Source organism: Panthera uncia (genome assembly GCF_023721935.1).
Source record: "Panthera uncia isolate 11264 chromosome C1 unlocalized genomic scaffold, Puncia_PCG_1.0 HiC_scaffold_4, whole genome shotgun sequence".
In the NCBI taxonomy this organism is placed as follows: Eukaryota; Metazoa; Chordata; class Mammalia; order Carnivora; family Felidae; genus Panthera; species Panthera uncia.
In genome coordinates, this window is record NW_026057585.1 from 28,149,783 (window position 1) to 28,169,331 (window position 19,549).

The 19,549-nt window shown below is 37.6% G+C and overlaps 1 protein-coding gene across 5 annotated transcripts in view; it reads right to left on the minus strand.

Annotated features, from left to right (window-relative positions):
* BRDT (bromodomain testis associated) overlaps positions 1-19,549 on the minus strand; it is an 80,095-nt gene that overhangs the window by 7,663 nt on the left and 52,883 nt on the right. For all 5 annotated transcript variants that reach the window (XM_049618433.1, XM_049618432.1, XM_049618434.1 and 2 more), the window contains one exon: positions 17,528-17,628. In XM_049618433.1, coding sequence (XP_049474390.1) covers positions 17,528-17,628 — 101 coding nt within the window. The remainder of the gene's footprint in view (positions 1-17,527; positions 17,629-19,549) is intronic.

A 19,549-nucleotide genomic window follows, 5' to 3' on the forward strand; every position in this document is an offset into this window, starting at 1 on the left:
AACAGACTCTCTGTGGGACTGTCTGTGGGAGGGAGGATGCTGAGCACAGGGAGAAGAGAGAAACGGACACCCTAGGCACCAGGAAGATGAAGCTCCATAATATTTGGCTTTGAAAGCCATAGAGGCAAAATTTTGCAAGTTCTTACAATCAGCAGGACTTTAACATTTGAAACATTAAAAATAAGAGGGCTCTGAACTCAGAAACCAGGAAAGCAGAGTCCAAGTCCTTAAATATTCCCTGGGCACTGAGACCATCCAAAGTGATGCCACAAGCCTGGCAGTGTGCAAGCAGCCCTGAAAGGGGCCAGCACCACTCCAAAGTGACCCCTACCATGGGAAGAGAAAAAGATAACCACACACACCAGTTCAAATGCAGCACCAGCAATAGGGTGGGGGCAGACATCTAGTCTGGCTGCAGTACCCAGCCACTAATGAAAGCTTGTCATGGTCGGGGATCCTTGGTGGCTCAGTCGGTTAAGCGACTGACTCACTGTTCATGAGATTGAGCCCTGCATTGGGCTTGTGCTAACAGTACAGAGCCTGCTTGAGATTCTGTCTTCCTCTCTCTCTCTCTCTGACCCTCCCCCCCCTCCCTCTCTCAAAATAAACATTAAAAAAAAAAGACAGAAAGAAAGCTTGTCAGGGCAAAACACCTATGCTACTGTGTCTCTGGCAAATGCTGGGTCTGAGTCAACTCAAACCCAAGGCAACCAAAGACTGGCTCATTAAGAGCATTGGGACTAAATCCTACCTACAACAGGCAAAGAGAGCCATTGCAGATGACTGGGCTGAAGGCAACAGTAAGGCACATACAACACACATAAGAGACACCTCTGAAACTCCAGGTTCTGGTGAACAGGGAGCAACTGCGTTGCAGGGCTCTATAGAACCTCTTTTTCAAAAGGCCATTACTTTCAAGTGTAAGAGGTGTAGCTGACTTTCATAACACACAGACACAGACATACAGAGTTAGACAAAACGAGGAGACAGAAGAATGTGTCCCAAATGAAAGAACAGGAAAAATACACAGCAAGATACCTAAGTGAAACAGATAGGTAATATGCCTGATGGAGAAGTTAAAGTATTGGTCATAATTATACTCACTGGACTTCAGACAAGAGTGGAAGAGACTTCGGTGAGACCATTAAAAAAGAGATAGAAAACATAAAAAAGAACCAATCAGAGATGAGAAACTCAGAAACTGAAATTAAAAATAAAATAGGTGGAAGAAATAGTAGACTAGAGGAAGCACAAGAAGAGATTAGTGACCTGGAGGAAAGAGTAATGGAAAACAATCAAGCTGAAAAGGAGACAAAAATATAAATAAATAAATAATGAAACGACACTTAGGAAAGTCAGCAACACCATCAAAGGTAATAACGTTCACATTATAGGGATCCCAGAAAAAGAAGGGACAAAAGGGGGGCAGAAAATTTGAAGAAATAATAACTGAAAACTTCCAAAATCTGAGGAAGAAACCAGAAATCCAGATCCAGGAGGCACAGAAAGCTCCCAACAAAAATCAATCCAAGGAGGTCTACTCCAAGACATGTAGAAATTAAAATGGCAAACTATAGTTTTAAAAGCAGCAGGAGAAAAAAAAAGTTACATACAAGGGAAAACCCCACAAGGCTATCAGCTGATTCTTCAGCAGAAACTTTGTAAGCAAGAAGGGAGAAGACATGATATATTCAAAGTGCTGAAAGAAAAAAACAATCTGCAATCAAGAATACTCTATCTAGGGGTGTCGGGGTGACTCATTGAGCATCAGATTCTTGATTTTGGTTGAGGTGATGATCTCATGGTTCATGAGGTCAGGGCCTGTGTCGGGCTCTGCGCTGACAGTGCGGAGCCTGCTTGTGATTCTGTCTCCCTCTCTCGGCCCCTCCCCACATGCTTTCTTTCACTCTCTCTCCCCCAAAATAAATAAATACTTAAAAGAGAGAGAGATTACTCTATCCTGCAAGGCTATCATTTAGAATATAAGGAGATAGAGTTTCCCAAACAAAAGTTAAAGGAATTCAGCACCACAAAACCAGCCCTACAAGAAATATTAAAAGAGGATTCTCTGAGTGGAAAGAAACATCCTAAGTAGGAATAAGAAAAGTAGGAAACACAGAAGTAGTAAAATTAAGTATAGCTATAAAAATCAGTCAAGGGAGTCACAAAATAAAAGGATGCAAGGTATAATACCACATACCTGAAACATAGGTGGGGAGGACAGGAGTGAAGAATGGGTCCAAACTTAAAGGACCATCATTTTAATATAGACAGCTATATATAGAAGATGTTATATATAAACCTAATAGTAACCAAAAATCAAAAACCAGTAATAGATAAGCAAAAAAATAAATAGAAGAGAATCCAAAGTCTGTCACTAAAGAAAGCTGGCAAACCTTGAGAGAAGGGAGCAAGAGAAGACAGGAACAGGGAAGAACTACAAAGCAAACATAAAACAAGCAATAAAATAGCAATAAATCCATTCCTATCAATAATTACTTTGAATATAAAAGGACCAAATGCTTCAATCAAAAGACATAGGGTTTTGGAGTGGATGCAAAAAAGCAAGACCCATCTATATGCGATCTCCAAGAGACTCATTTCGTACTAAAGATACATGCAGGGGTGCTTGGGTGGCTAAATCAGTTGAGTGTCTGACTCTTGATTTCAGCTCAGGAGGGTTCCCCAGGGTTGTGGGATTGAACCTTGCATTAGGTGTAGAAACAGAAAAGCAGTTCTCATGCAAATGGAAGTAAAAGGAGATCCAGGGGAGCAATACTTGTATTAGACAAAACAGATTTTAAAACAAAGACTGTAACAAGGGACAGAGAAGGACACTATATAATCATACAGGGAAAAATCCAACAAGATAGAACAACTGTAAATATTTATGCAGCCAACGTGGGAGTATCCAAATACATAAAACAGCTAATAACATAAAGGAAATAATCAACAGTATTACAATATAGTAGGGGACTTGAACACCCCACTTACACCAATGGATAGATCACCCAAGCAAAAAATCAACAAGAAAACAGTGGCTTTGAATGACACATAGCACCAGATGGATCTAATAGGTATATTCAGAACATTCCATCATTAAACAGTAGAATACACATTCTTTTCAAGTGGAAACACAACACTCTCCAGTATAGATTTCATGTTAGGCCACAAAACAAGTCTCAAGAAATTCAAAAAGAAGTCATACTATACATCTTTTTCTGACTACAACACTATGAAACTAGCCATCAACCACAAGAAAAAAAATCTGAAACAACACAAATACATGAAAGTTAAATATCATGCTACTAAACAACAAATGTGTCAACCAAGAAATCAAAGAGGAAATCAAAAAATACATTGAGACAAAAGAAAATGAAAACATAATGGTCCAACATGTTTGGGATGCAGGAGAAGCTGTTCTTTTTTTTTATTCTACAAATTATTTTTTTGTTACATGTAAAAATTTTTTTTAATATACATACTAGTTAGCATACAGTGCTATAATGATTTCAGGAGTAGATTCCAGTGATTCTCCCAAGTATAACACCCAGTGCTCATCCCAACAAGTGTCTTCCTTAGTGCCCCTTACCCTATCCCCCCCACCTGCAAAAGCTCTTCTAAGAGGCAAGTTTTTAGCAATACAGGCCTACTTCAAGATGAAAGAAACATCTGAAATAAGCAACCTAAACTGACACCTACAGGAGCTAGAAAAAGCCTTAAAGCCTAAAATCATCAGAAGGAAGGAAATGATGAAGATTAGAGTAGATATAAATGAAATAGAAACTTTTCCCCTAAGATCAGGAATAAGGTAAGGATGTCTGCTCTCACCACTTTTATTCAACATAGTGTGGGAAGTCCTAGTTACAGCAATCACACAAAAGAAAGAAATACAAGGCATCCCAATTGGTAAGGAAGAAGTAAAACTTGAGCTGTTTGTAGATTACATGATACTATATATAGAAAACCCAAACATTCCACTAAAAAAACTACTAGAACTGATAAATGAATTCAGTGAGGTCACAGGGTTACAAAAAAAAATAAATAAATAAACTTACATAAATCCATTGCATTTTAAAAAAAAAATTTTTTTTTTAACGTTTTATTTATTTTTGAGACAGAGAGAGACAGAGCATGAACGGGGGAGGGGCAGAGAGAGAGGGAGACACAGAATCTGAAACAGGCTCCAGGCTCTGAGCTGTCAGCCCAGAGCCCGATGCGGGGCTCGAACTCACGAACCGTGAGATCATGACCTGAGCCGAAGTCGGACACTCAACCGACCAAGCCACCCAGGCGCCCCAATCCATTGCATTTCTATATGCTAATAATGTAGTAGCAGAAAGAGAAATTAAGAAAACAATCCCATTTACAATTGCACAAAAAACAGTAAGACACATAAGAATAAACTTAACCAAGGAGGTGAAAGACCTGTACTCTAAGAAGTATAAACTGAAGATGACACAAACAAATGTAAAGGTATTTCATATTCATGGGTTGAAAGAACAAATATTGTTAAAATGTCCACACTACCCAAAGCAATCTACTGATTTAATGCAATCCCTATCAAAATATCTATAGCATTTTTCACAGAGCGAGAAGAAATAATCTTAAAATTTGTACAGAACCACAAAAGACCCCAAATTCCCAAAGCAATATTGGACAAGAATGAAACTGGAGGTATCACAATCCCAGATTTTAAGATATACTACAAAGCTACAGTAACCAAAACAGAATGGTACTGGCACAAAAATAGACACATTGATCAATGGAACAGAATACAGAGCCCAGAAATAAACCCATGATTAATCTTTGACAAAAACAAATCTTTGACAAAGGAGGCAAGAATATGCGCTGGGAAAAAAGACATTCTCTTCAACAAACGGTGTTAGGAAAAGTGAACTACTTTCTTAGACTATACACAAAGATAAACTCAAAATGGATTAAAGATTTAGACGTGAGTCTTGAAACCATAAAAATCCTTGAAGAGAGGAGAGGCAGTGATTTCTCTAACATCAGCCATAGCAACATTTTTCTAGATATGTCTCCTGAGGCAAGGGAAACAAAAGCAAAAATAAACTATTGGGACTACATCAAAATAAAAAGCTTCTGCACAGCAAAAGAAACAATAAAAAGAACTAAAACACAACCTACTGAACGGAAGAAGATATTTGCAAATGTCATATTGGATAAACAGTATCTAAAATATATAAAGAACTTAACACCAAAACCCACAAATAATCCAATTTAAAAATGGGCAGAAGACATGAAAAGGCCATTTCTCCAAAGACAGACAGATGGCCAAAAGATGCATGAACAGATGCTCAACATTACTCATTAGGGAAATGCAAATCAAAACCACAATGAGATCACCTCACACCTGTCAGAATGGCTATAATCAAACACACAAGAAACAAGTGTTGGCAAGGATGTGGAAAAAAACAGACCCTTGTGCACTGTTGTTGGTGGACATGCAAACTGGTGCAGCCACTGTGGAAAACAGTATGAGGAGTCCTCAAAAAATAAAAAATAGAATTACCCTATTCCATTACTGGGTATTTATCCAAAGAATATGAAACACTGATTCCAAAAGATATATACACCCCTATTTTTATTGTAGCATTATTTACAATAGCCAAGTTATGGAAGCAACCCAAATGTCCATTGATAGATGAGTGGATAAAGAGGTAGTATATATACACAATGGAATATTACTCAGCCACAAAAAGAAACGAAATCTTACCAGTTGCAACAACATGGATGGATCACTTAGCATCTAGCTAAGTGAAATTAGCTATTCAGAGAAAGACAAATAGCATATTATTTCACTCATGTGGAATTTAGGAAACAAAACAAAAAAGACAAACCAAAAAACAGACTCTTAATTGTAGAATACAAATTGATGGTTACTAGAGGAGAGGTGGGTGGGAGGATAGGTGAAAGAAGTGAGAGGGATTAAGAGTACACTTATCATTATGAGCAATGAGTAATGTATGGAATTGTTGAAATCACTTTTTGCACACCTGAAAGTAATATAACACTATGTTAACTACACTGGAATTAAAATTTTTAAAAATATTCTAATACATTAACAAGTTTAAAAAGTGTAAAATTTTACTATTTATCCAAATATACTCAAAGCATTATTATTTCAACATACACTCAGTGTAAAAGTTTGAAGATAATTTTATATTTTTTGTAAGTCCAAATTGGTGTTTATTATATATTTATAGCATATCTCAATTCAAATGCTAAACTGATTGGAAACAATTGATTTGCAACTGCATTTCATGAAACATACAGCTGAAAAAGTAGATATGCACAATCAAGCTGTTCCAAACATACTTAAATGTTCCAAAAAGTGAACAGAGTACCAATTTTGAAATTTAATTAAATAAGGATTAAAACTTAGTTCTTCAGTTGCAGTAGCCACACTTCCAGGTTTCAATAACCATATGTGGATAGTGGCTACCATATCAGACATTGGACAATTCAAGTCTAGATGGCCCTTCTAAGAGTTAACGTGCCACATCATCTAGTATAGATCATGTGCTATGCCACAAAACAAGTCTGCATAAATTTATTTTTTTTTTCAACGTTTTTTTTTTTAATTAATTAATTAATTTATTTTTTTTATTTTTGGGACAGAGAGAGACAGAGCATGAACGGGGGAGGGGCAGAGAGAGAGGGAGACACAGAATCGGAAACAGGCTCCAGGCTCCAAGCCATCAGCCCAGAGCCTGACGCGGGGCTCGAACTCACGGACCGTGAGATCGTGACCTGGCTGAAGTCGGACGCTTAACCGACTGCGCCACCCAGGCGCCCCAAGTCTGCATAAATTTAAAAAGATTGAAATTTATCGAGCATCATTCTTAACCACAACATTATGAAACCAGGAATCAATAACAAGAATAAAACTGGAAAATTCACAAATATGGAGATTAAACAACATTCTACTACTGAACAACCAATGGCTCAAACAAGAAATCAAAAAGTAAAAAATATCTTGAGACAAATGAAAATGGAAATATACCAAAATGTATAGGATGCAGAAAAAGCAGTTCAGGAGGAAAGTTCACAGTGATAAATGCACACACAAAAAACAAGAAAGATCTCACAAAACCTAACTGTATATACCTCAAGGAACCAGAAAAAGAACAAAGCCCAAGGCTTACAGAAGGAAGAAACAAAGACCAGAGTAGAAATAGATTTTTAGGGGCACCTGGGTGGCTGGGTGGATTAAGCATCCGACTCTTGATTTCAGCTCAGGTCATGATATCATGGTTCATGGGTTCAAGCCCCACGTTGGGCTCTGTGCTGAGTGTGGAGTCTGCTTGGGTTTCTCTCTCTCCATATTTCTCTGCCCCTTTCCCACTCACACTCACTCTTTCTCAAAATAAACAAACTTAAAAAAAAGAAAAAGTCCTAAAAGACATTAGAAAAGATCAGTGAAACTAAAAGCTGATTTTTTTTTTTGTAAAGATAAAGGAAATAGACAAACCTTTGACTAGACTCACCAAGAGAAAGAAGACTCAAATAAGCAGAATCATAAATGAAAGAGATATACAACTTATACCACAGCAATACAAAGGAAGATAAGAGTCTACTATAAGCAATTATATGTCAATGACATGGACAACCTGGAAGAAATGTATAAATTTCTAAAAACATAATCCTCCAAGACTAAATGATGATGAAACAGAAAATCTGAACAGAATAATTACTAGTGAGGACACTAAGTAATCAAAACCCTTCAAACAAACAAACAAAATCTAAGACCAGATGGCTTCACATTTAAAGAATTAATACTAATCCTTTTCAAGCTCCCCCCCAAAATTAAAGGGGAAGTCTTTTTTTTTTTAAAGTGTATTTATTGTGTATGTGTGTGTGTGGGGGGGTGAGGGACAGAGAGAAGGAGACAGAGGATCCAAAGCAGGCTCAGTACCAACAGAGAGACCAATATGGGGCTCGAATTCACTAACTGTGAAATCATGTCCTGAGCTGAAGTCAGATGTTTAACTGACTGAGTCACACAGGTGCCCTGAAGGGAAAGTCTTTCAAACTCATTTTATGAGGCCAGCATTACCCTGATACCAAAACCAGATAAGGACACAAGAAAATTATAGGCCAATATCCCTAATGAACATACATACATACAAAAGTCCTCAACAAAATATTAGCAAACCCAATTCAACAGTACATTAAAGGCATCATATATCACAATCAAGTAGGATTTATTCCAGGGATGCAAGGATAGTTCAACATCCACAAATCAATATGATATACTAGATTAACTAAATGAAGAATAAAAATCATATGATTACCTCAATGCAGAAAAGGCATGTAACAAAATTCAACACCTGTTTATGGTAAAAACTCTCAATAAAGTGGGCATCAAAGTAAGATGCCTCAACATAATAAAAGCTGTATCTGACAAGCCCCACAGCTAATATAACAGTGAAAAGGTGAATGTTTTTCCTCTAAAATCAAGAACAAAATAAAGATGCCCACTCTTGGCAATTCTATTCAACATGGTATTACAAGTCCTAGCAAGAGCAATTTGGCAGGGTAAAGACAAGGCAGTCAAATCAGAAAGGACGAAGTAAAACTGTCAGTACTTGCAGATTACATGATAGTATATATAGAAAACCCTATAGACTCAACAACAACAAAAACCTGTTAGAACTATTAAACAAATTCAGTAGAGTTGCTAGACACAAAATTATATGAAAATTTATGCTGTTTCTATACACTAATAACAAACTGTCAGAGACACTAAGAATACAATGCCATTTACAATTATATCAAAAAAGAAAAAAAATACCTAGGAATAAACTAAGGAAGTCAAAGGCCTATACACTGAAAACTGTAACCATGGTGAAATAAACTGATGAAAGAAATTGAAGAAGACATAAATAAATGAGAAAATATCCCAAGCTCCTGGAATGAAAGAATTAATATTGTTAAAATGTCCATACTACTCAAGGCAATCTACAGATTCAGTGAAATCCCTATCAAAATTTCAATGGCATTTTTCACAGAAATCAATCTTTAAATTTTTATGGAACCACAAAAGACTTCAAATAGCCAAAGCAATCTTGAAAAAGAACAAAATTAGTATCATGCTTCTGAATTTCAAACTACATTATAAAGCTATAGTAATCACAACACTATGGTATTGACGTAAAAACAGACACAGGTCAACAGAGCCCAGAAATGAAATTATACAAATTTGGTCCATTAGTGTACAACAAAGGAGTAAAGAGTATAGAATGAGCAAAGAACAATCTCTTCAATAAATGGTATTAAAAAAATTTTTTTATTTAGGGGCACGTGGGTGGCTCAGTTGGTTAATAAGCATCTGACTTTGACTCAGGTCATGATCTCACAGTTTGTGGGTTCAAGCCACACATCAGGCTCTCTGCAGCCAGCGCAGAGCCTGCTTCAGATCCTTTGTCCCTCTCTGCCCCTCCACTGTTCATGCTGTCTCTCAAAAATAAGCACTTAAAATAAACAAAAATGTTTATTTATTTGAGAGAGAAAGAGAGCATGTGCATGCATGAGCACAGGAGGGGCAGAAAGAAAGAGAGAAAATCCCAAGCAGGCTCCATGCTGTCATCACAGAGCCTGACACCGGACTTGATTCCATAAGCCCTGAGATCATGACCTGAGCCAAAATCAAGAGTCAGATGCTCAATCAACTGAGCCACCCAGGCACCCCTTCAGTAAATAGCATTGGGAAAACTGGATAGCCACATGCTTTTATAAAACAAAGGAAACCATCTACAAAATGAAAAGGCCATATATTGACTAGAAAAACTGTGCCTGTGTTCATTACAATACTCAAGACATGAAAGCAATCTAGGTGTCCACTAATGGATGAGTAGATTAAGAAAATGTGGTACACATACAATAATGGAACATTACAAGTAAGGGACTATTATTCAGGCAACAAAAAGAAGAAAATCTTGCCATTTGTAATGACATAGGTTGACTTTGAGAGTATTGTGCTAAGTGAAATAAGGCAGATAGAGAAAGATAAATACTGTCTAATTTCACTTGTATGTGGAATTAAAACAAACAAAACCAAACTCTTGATAAAATGAATTGGTGGCTGTCAGAGGAGGGTAGTGACAAGTGGGGAAATTGGGTGAAGAGGGTTAAAAGGTAGAAACTTCTGGTTATAAAATAAGTCCTGCAGACGTAGTGTATAGCATGGTCACCATACTTAATAATACTGTATTATATTTGAAAGTTTTAAGAGAATAGATCTTAGAAGTTTGCATCACAAGAAAAACGATTTGTAACTATGTGTGGCACTAGACTTACTGTGACGATCATTTCACAATAAATACAAATATTTAATCATTATATACAAATACTGAATCATTATGTTGTACATCAGAAAACCAACATGTTGTATGTCAATTATTTCTCAATAAAAACAAAAGATTTAACCTGCCTAGCTATGGTAGGAAAGTATACAATACCTAAACATCCTCTGTTGAAATTTATTTTTTGATAATTTTCTCCTTAATAAGTATGCTTACTTACTCTTTTCACAGATTTCCATGAAATACTAGGAGAACTTGTCAAGAGTCCCAAATAAAGCATAAGAAAATTTATGACTATATATACTCACAGGCCCTTAATTTCTATCCTGAAGTACTAAAGAGAGTCAAACATCACCAGGAGTCACCTAGATATCCTTCACAAGTGCTTCCAAAATTGCCCATGAACCCTATTTTTGTTCTTACCCATGGAATGAGCTAAAAATGAGTTGCAGAGCTACTTAAGTGATTTAAAGCATGTCATCTTCAGGGGGAGGGGCCCAAGATGGCGGAGCAGCATGGAAGTTTTTTGCATCTCTGGCCCCTGAAATGCAGCTACATCAACACCAAAACATCTTTCACACCTAGAAAATTGATCTGAGGATTAACACAGCAATTTGCATAACCTGAACCACAGAACTCGGCAGATGCAGCACAGAGAGGTGAACTTGGGGAGAGAAGTTGCAGAGGGTAGGGAGCTGTTTTTGCTTGCAGAGAGAGGACAGAGATAGGAGGGCAGAGTATAGGAAAAGCACCCCCTCCCCCAAAAGCAGCTGAAGACAAAGAGTGCAAACACCCATAAGCGACTTAACAAGAAAGGGAGAAAGAAAAAAGGAGAAAGGAGAGGGTTTGGATACCCCTAAGACTCTATGAACAGGGGAGTGCAGAGTCTGAAATTCTGCAGCTCGATACCTGGTGGAGCGCCGGTGGGAAGGATGAATCCTGAGGAGCAGACAGCAAGGTCTGAGGGGTTCTCAGGCCACATGGGGAGAGGTGGTTCCCCTGCTGAGAAGACATTTGGTAGAGGCTGTGCAGCCTCCACAGAGGCAAAGGTGCCCACGGACTCCAGCAAACAGCCACATTTGCTAGTGTTGGAATAAGGATGTTAGGGGGTGGTGAAGCTTGGCGCCAGATGTGTGTTGCAATTTACCATAATCCCTGAAACACTGCTACTACACGATTGCACAAACTTTTTTGGGGGTGGGCTGGCATCCAGCCGCAGGCTCTGGGCATTTGCAGCAGCGTGGCTGAGTGACCACTTCTGGGGGCAGGCCAGAACCTGGCCATTGCTCAGAGAGACAGTCCCACAGAGTGTCTGAGTGGGTCAAAGCCACAGGGCTCTCAGAAGTGACGGGTTTGGAAACACAGCCCTATCTGAGATAAAACTTGGGAGGGAGGTACTGCCTGGCAGGCTGATGGCTTGGTAGCAGATGGTGTAGAAGCAAGGAGTGGATAGAAGCTGGAGAAAAAGGAGAGGTGCTTGACTGCCAGTCGGGAGAACACAGAATTCTGATACCAGAGACAAGGTAGCTGGGTGATGCCATTTTCACCTCTCCCAAGCATGCATATACAAAAATACATGCATCAAAACAATCCACCCCAGTAAACTAAGCAGCACCATTTAGTGGAGAATGGACCTGCTACACAAGCCCTGTCCCACTGTGCCAACCACAGCCTAGAAGAATACCACAAATCTCTCTGCCTGCTTAGTTTACAGACTATAGAGTGCTTCATAGTTTGACTTCTAGGGAAAACTGAATGTAATTCCAATAGTATTCCATTCTGTTCACTGGTCCATCTATTCAATTTTTTTTCTTTTCTTTTTCATGAATACAAAGAGAAAAAAATTATTTTCATTTTCTGTTTTTATAAAAACGAATTTTTTTCTATATTTTTTACTTTTTTGTAAATTTTTATTCTCTTTTACTTTCATCATTTCATTTTATGCTATTTATTAATTTTTTTTTTAATTTTCAAACATTTTCTTTTTTTGTTTCCCTTTTTTCTCAATTCTATCAAATGTCTTTCAACAACCAGACCAAAACACACCTAGGATCTAGCATCCTTTATTTGATTTTTTTGTGTTGTTTTTAATTTTTTAATTTTAATTTTTTATTTTATTCTATTTCTTCCTCCAAAATGACAAGACAAAGGAATTCACCCCAAAAGAAAGAACGGGAAGAAATGACAGCCAGAGCCTTAACACAGATACAAGAAAGATGTCTGAACCAGAATTTAGAATCATGATAATAATACTAGCTGAGTTGAAAACACAGAATCCCTTTCTGTGGAGATAAAAAGTAACATCTAGTCAGGATGAAATTTAAAATGCTATAACTGAGATGCAATCTTGAATGGATGCCAGGTGGCAAGGATGGATGAAGCAGAGCAGAGAATCAGTGATATAGAGGACAAACATATGGAGAATACTGAAGTAGAAAAAAAAGAGGGAAACTAAGGCAAAAGAACACAATATAAGAATTAGAGAACTCAGTGACACATTAAATAGGAGTAACATCTGAATCACAGGTGTCCCAGAAGATGAAGAGAAACAAAAGGGGGTAGAAGGTTTATGTGAGCAAATCATAGCAGAAAACTTTACTAACCTGGAGAAAGTCACAGACATGAAAATCCAGGAAGCACAGAGAACTCTCATTAGATTCAACAAAAAGTGACCATCAACAAGGCATATCATAGTCAAATTCACAAAATACTCAGGAAAGGAGAGAATCATGAAAGCAGCAAGGGAAAAACAGTCCTTAACCAAAAGGGAAGACAGATAAGGTTTGCAGCAGACCTATCCACAGAAACTTGGCAGGCCAGAAAGGAGTGGCAGGATATATTCAATGTGCTGAATTGGAGAAATATGCAGTCAAGAATTCTTTATCTAGCAAGGCTGTCATTCAAAATAGGAAAGATAAAAAAGTTTCCCAGACAAACAAAAAGTAAAGGAGTTCATGACCACTAAACTGGACCTGCAAGAAATTTTAAAGGGGACTCTCTGAGGGGAGAAAAGATGAAACAGAACAAAAATGACCAAAAGCAGCAGAGACTATAAAGGATCAGAGAATACCACCAGAAATCCAACTCTACAGGCAACATATTGGCAATAAATTCATATTTTTCAATACTCACTTTAAATGTCAATGGACTAAATGTTCCAATCAAAACACAAAGGGTAACAGAATGGTTAAGAAAACAAGATCCATCTATATGCTGTTTACAAGAGACCCATTTTAGACCTAAAGACACCTTCAGATTGAAAGTAAGGGGATGGAGAACCATCTATCATGCTAATGGTCACCGGAGTACCCATACTTATATCAGACAAACTAGACTTTAAATAAAATAAAGACTGTAACAAGAGATGAAGAAGGGCATTATATCATAATTAAGGGGTCTATCCACCAAGAAGACCTAACAATTATAAACATCTATGCTCCAAACGTGAAAGCACCCCAATATATATATCAATTAATCACCAACATAAAGAAACTTGTTTACAATAATACCATAATAGTAGGGGACTTCAACACCCCATTTACAGCAATGGACAGATCATCTACACAGAAAATCAACAAGGAAACAATGTCTTGAATGACACACTGGACCAGATAGACTTAACAGATATATTCAGAACATTTCATCCTAATGCAGTGGAATATTCATTCTTCTGCAGTGCACATGGAATGTTATCCAGAATAGATAATACTAGCACACAAATCAGCCCTCAACAAATACAAAAATATCAAGATCATGCCGTGCATATTTTCAGATCACAACGCTATGAAACTCAAAATCAACCACAAGAAAAAATTTGCAAAGACCACTAATACTTGGAGATGAAAGAAGATCCTACTAAATAATGAATGGAATGAAAAGTACATGGAAGCCAATGACAATGATAACACCACAGTCCAAAAGCTCTGGGACACAGCAAAGGTGGTCATAAGAGGGAAGTATATAACAATCCAGGCCTTCCTAAAGAAGGAAGAAAGGCCTCAGAGACACAACCTAACCTTACACCTTAAAGAGCTGGAAAAAGAACAGCAAATAAAACCCCAAACTAGCAGAAGACAGGAAATAATAAATATTAGAGCAGAAATCAATGGTATTGAAACCAAAAAATCAGTAGAACAGATCAATGAAACCAGGAGCTGTTTCTTTGCAAGAATTAACAGAATTGATAAACCCCTAGACAGTTTGATCAAAAAGAAAAAGGACCCAAATAAATAAAATCAAGAATGAAAGAGGAGAGATCACAACCAACACTGCAGAAATACAAATAATAAGAGAATCATGAGCAAGTATACGCCAATAAATTGGGCAATCTGGAAGAAATGGACAAACTCCTAGAAACATATAAACTACCAAAACTGAAACAGGAAGAAATAGAAAATTTGAACAGACCCATAACCAGTAAGGAAACCAAATTAGTAATCAAAAATCTCCCAAAAAACAAGAGTCCAGGGCCAGACGGCTTTCCAGGGGAATTCTACCGAACATTTAAAGAAGAGTTAACACCTGTTCTTTTGAAGCTGTTCCAAAAAATAGAAATGGAGGGAAAACTTCAAAACTCATTCTATAAAGCCAGCATCACCCTGATTCCAAAACCAGACAAATACCCCACTATAAAGGAGAACTACAGACCAATTTCCCTGATGAATATGGATGCAAACATCCCCAACAAGATACTAGCCAACCAGATCCAACAATACATTAAAAGAATTATTCACCATGACCAAGTGGGATTTATACCTGGGATGCAGGGCTGGTTCAATATCTGCAAAACAATCAATGTGGTACATCATATCAATAAAGGAAAGGATAAGAACCACATTGATCCTCAATAGATGCAGAGAAAGCATTTGGCAAAATACAGCATCCTATCTTGATAAAAACCCTCAAGAAAGTAGGGATAGAAGGATCATACCTTGAGATCATAAAAGCCATATATGAAAGACCCACCGCTAATATCCTCAATGGGGAAAAACTGAGAGCTTTCCCCCAGGTCAGGAACAAGACAGGCATGTCCACTCTCACCACTGTTATTCAACACAGTATTGGAAGTCCTAGCCTCAGCAATAAAAGTCATCCAAATAGCAAAGAGGAATAAAGCAATAAAAGAATAAAAGGCATCCAGAAAAGGCCCCGAATAGCCAAAGCAATCCTGAAAAAGAAAGCCAAAGCTGGAGGCATCACAATCCTGGACTTCAAGATGTATTACAAAGCTGTAATCATCAAGACAATATGATACTGGCACAAATAAGAAAAAAAATAATAGAGATTACAGAGATGGTAGGAGACCTCCACTATAATAAATCTGCTGAATGCAAGAGAATTAAGAACAGAGATGAGTTAGTCTTGGTAACGAAACATCTTTTCCTGAGGCAGAAGAGAAAAACGGCAAAGCTAGGGCTTCCAAGTAAAAAGACAAGAGTCGGAGTGTTTGTTGAAATTCTTTTGGTCTTAGTCCCAGCTCTTATTTGGGCAGGATGCTTGAACCATCTGGGTTGCAGTTTATTCACATAGACTAATTCTCAAAGAGCTCTTCTAGCACCAAAATTCCATAGCCTCTCTTTTCAATAGGAGGTAATACTACTGACAGTGAGGGAGCAATGGTAGGAAATGTCAAGAATGGAAAGTCTGTTGTGGGAGAACAAGCCCCAGAATCCCATTCTTCCTTTAGCTTTCATGTCAACATTTTAGTTCCTGCTACATGCTAGACATTGGAAATAATCAGAGTGGTCTCATGTCACTTTCACCTATGGCACAAACTTCAACTGTATGACATATACTAGATGTTTTGCTGCTTATTTTTGCCCTTTTGGAAATTTTCTTATTGTTTTTAAACTTTATTTTGGCTCAATCAAAATTATAAACAGGGTTGTTAAATTAGAAACATAAAGATTACAGTAAGCCAAATATTTAAGAAATTTTGGAGCACTGGGGCACCTGGGTGGCTCAATCAGTTAAATGTCTGCCTTTGGCTTAGGTTATGATCTCATGGTTTGTGGGTTTGGGCCCTACATTGGGCTCTGTGCACTCTCAGCACAGAGCCTGCTTCAGATCCTCTGCGTCCCTCTCTCTCTGCCCCTCTCCTGCTCTCGCTCTCGAAAATAAAATTTTTAAAGTAAATAAACTCTGCAGCACTATTCTTTCCATCGTAAAGGGGATAGGTGACACTTCTGTTATTAAAACAAAAACCAGGGGGCACCTGGGTGGCTCAGTTGGTAAAGCATCTGACTTTCGCTCAGGTCATGATCTCATGGCTCATGAGTTCGAGCCCCATGTCAGGCTCTGCACTGACAGCTCAGAGCGTGGAGCCTGCTTTGGATTCTGTGTCTCCCTCTCTGCCCTTCCCCTGCTTACTCTCTCTCAAAAATAAATAAACGTTAAAAAAATTGAAAAATTAAATAAAACAAAAACCAGTAAAATAAAAAAATTAATGTTGGATTATCAGAAAAGACACTTTTTTTAAATGGTTCTTATCAATAACAAGACACCCAAATTAAACATAATCTTTGATGATAGTAATTATTAGCACATTATCAAAGAGAATTAAAGATACTAAGAAAACACAAGGACCAAATCAGTGTGTTCCTTATGGTAAAATCATATTCCTAAGTGTGCTGAAACAAAGAAATAATAAGACTTGTCCTCTGATGTATTTGCAAGGAAAAATAAAGGAAAGAAAGGGAGGGAGGGAGGGAGGGAGGGAAAGAAGGAAAAGACAAGGTATATAAACACCTCCTTTACAGTAAGTTTCTGAGAATGACTCAAATGCCTAGAATAGTAGCTGAGCTATTTAATGTATCCCAAACATCTATAATATTTGTCGAAAGGATGATCAATGTGTGGTTTGAGATTAAGTACACAAAAAGACTCCATTAGGAAATCCCCCACCACAAATTCTAAAAGACAGCTTTATGACATGCTTTAAAATCTGGATAGCTGGCAAATGCAGCATTTAAAACTTAAACACAAGCATGGGAACTGATGATAGAGGATGGGGGGCGGTGCTGCTCACAAGTAAATTTTTTAAATTTTATTAGATAGGTAAAAATTTTTTTTATTAAATAGGCTTAGAGATCCAAAATCTCATTCAAGTTAAGGCTTAAAACACCTCTTGTGCCACTTCTATATTCAATTTTAAATCCCTTCAAATTTGTTAGGAAAAAAAGTAACATCACTCTTACCTTCTGCACAGGTACTGGACCTTCAGATTCTAACACCGTTGTGTCATTATCACCAGACTGATGCATCATAGTTAGGCCATTCAAATGTTGTTCACAATCACCTAGATGCACACATTTTTAGAATAGTATAATCAAGATATTTCATCTTGTTTGTCCATAATTTGACTTCTTCTCCCCTCCAACCCAGGTCAGAAACTACGAAAACAAAAGGATTAATTTGTTTATGCTGTTTAACTTTGGAATATTCTTAGTTGAGGAATTGTTCTACTGAAAAATAAACATTTTTTTGCTTGGAACTTATGTCCTCTTGTTTTGTCTTCATAAAGGATAGCTGACACAGTGGCCACCCACCAAAATCTGTTTTTTCTGTCCCCATGGTATAGCAGTCCCCCAGTGTGCAGAATGACCTCTGCTCCAAAGATGGGTTTTCATTAGGCCAAATCAATCATGGTAATCCTACCCCAACACAAGTGAGTCATTTAGTAAAGAGCAGGCCTACACCAATGCAGGGATCCTAGGGAAAGATACTTCTTGGTGGTCAAATTGAAAACAAAGAAAACACAAAGAATGGAAGAACTAAGACACTAAATACCTAGACTAGCTAGTGAGAAGATAACATGTATGAAATGCAAGAGGTTGGCTTGACTCTGAGGTAAAAAGAACAAACTATGCAATTGTATTAGCTGTTAAACTTGCATACAAATGTTTCACTTATCACCAGTAAAGATAACTACAGAAAAATACCTTAAGTTTTGGTCAAACCATGCCTAGACTGACCTACCTTTGGACCAGTGGTTGTATATAACTAACAAAATTACTTACATCATTCATGTCATCTCGAACTGAGTTTTCTGGCATATGCAACCATGAATATCCTAATGCAGAAACTTAGTTGAGTCATTTCTCTTTCACTTCTCCCTAGTTCTTTACTATGGGCCCTAACAAGTAGCAAAAGGTCAGAAGAGACAAATGACAACTAAGTTACTATCTCTGTTAACTGATTCCAAGGTCACAAAATCCTGGCCACTTACATACTATAATGTAGGAACTTACATTTAACCTTCTACCATCTGTCAATCCCTTGACTGATTCTCTGGCCAAATCCTACTAGTTGAGGTTGAGGCTTGAAAAAGAGAGGAATGTTAAGAGATGGGAGTGATCATGGAAGGGTGAGAAAAAACTGTTAAACTAGAGGCATGAATGAAAGAACAAAGTTTAAATTTGTATGTCCCTACATGGCCTAACATACCTATGTTTTCTCAGTTCAACAAGGAAGGGAAAAACAGGGAGTATAGCTTTAAGTACATAACTACATCCCTTCTGTGCTTGAGGCCACATATTATTTAAGATGTAGAAAGAGTATGCATGTCAAGAGAATTAAATGCTAAATGACTCAGTTTGCTGAAATAGGTGGTGGCAGTGCTGTTATTAAGAATGAAAGAGGAGCTGGGAATGCAAGCTGGTGCAGCCACTCTGGAAAACATTATGGAGGTACCTCAAAAAACTAAAAATAGAACTACCCTATGACCCAGCAATTGCACTACTAGGTATTTATCCAAGGGATACAGGTGTGCTCTTTCAAAGGGACACATGCACCCCCATGTTTACAGCAGCACTATCAACAATAGCCAAAGTATGAAAAGAGCCCAAATGTCCATTGATGGATGAATAGATAAAGAAAATGTGGTATATATATACAATGGAGTATTACTTGGCAATCAAAAAGAATGAAATCTTGCCATTTGCAGCTACGTGGATGGAGCTGGAGGGTATTATGCTAAGTGAAATTAGTCAGAGAAAGACAAACATCATATGACTTCACTCATATGAGGACCTTAAGAGACAAAACTGATGGACATAATGGAAGGGAAACAAAAATAATATAAAAACAGGGAGGGGGACAAAGCAAGAGACTCATAAATATGGAGAACAAACTGAGGGTTACTGGAGGGGTTGTGGGAGGGGGGATGGGCTAAATGGGTAAGGGGCACTAAGGAATCTACTCCTGAAATCACTGTTGCA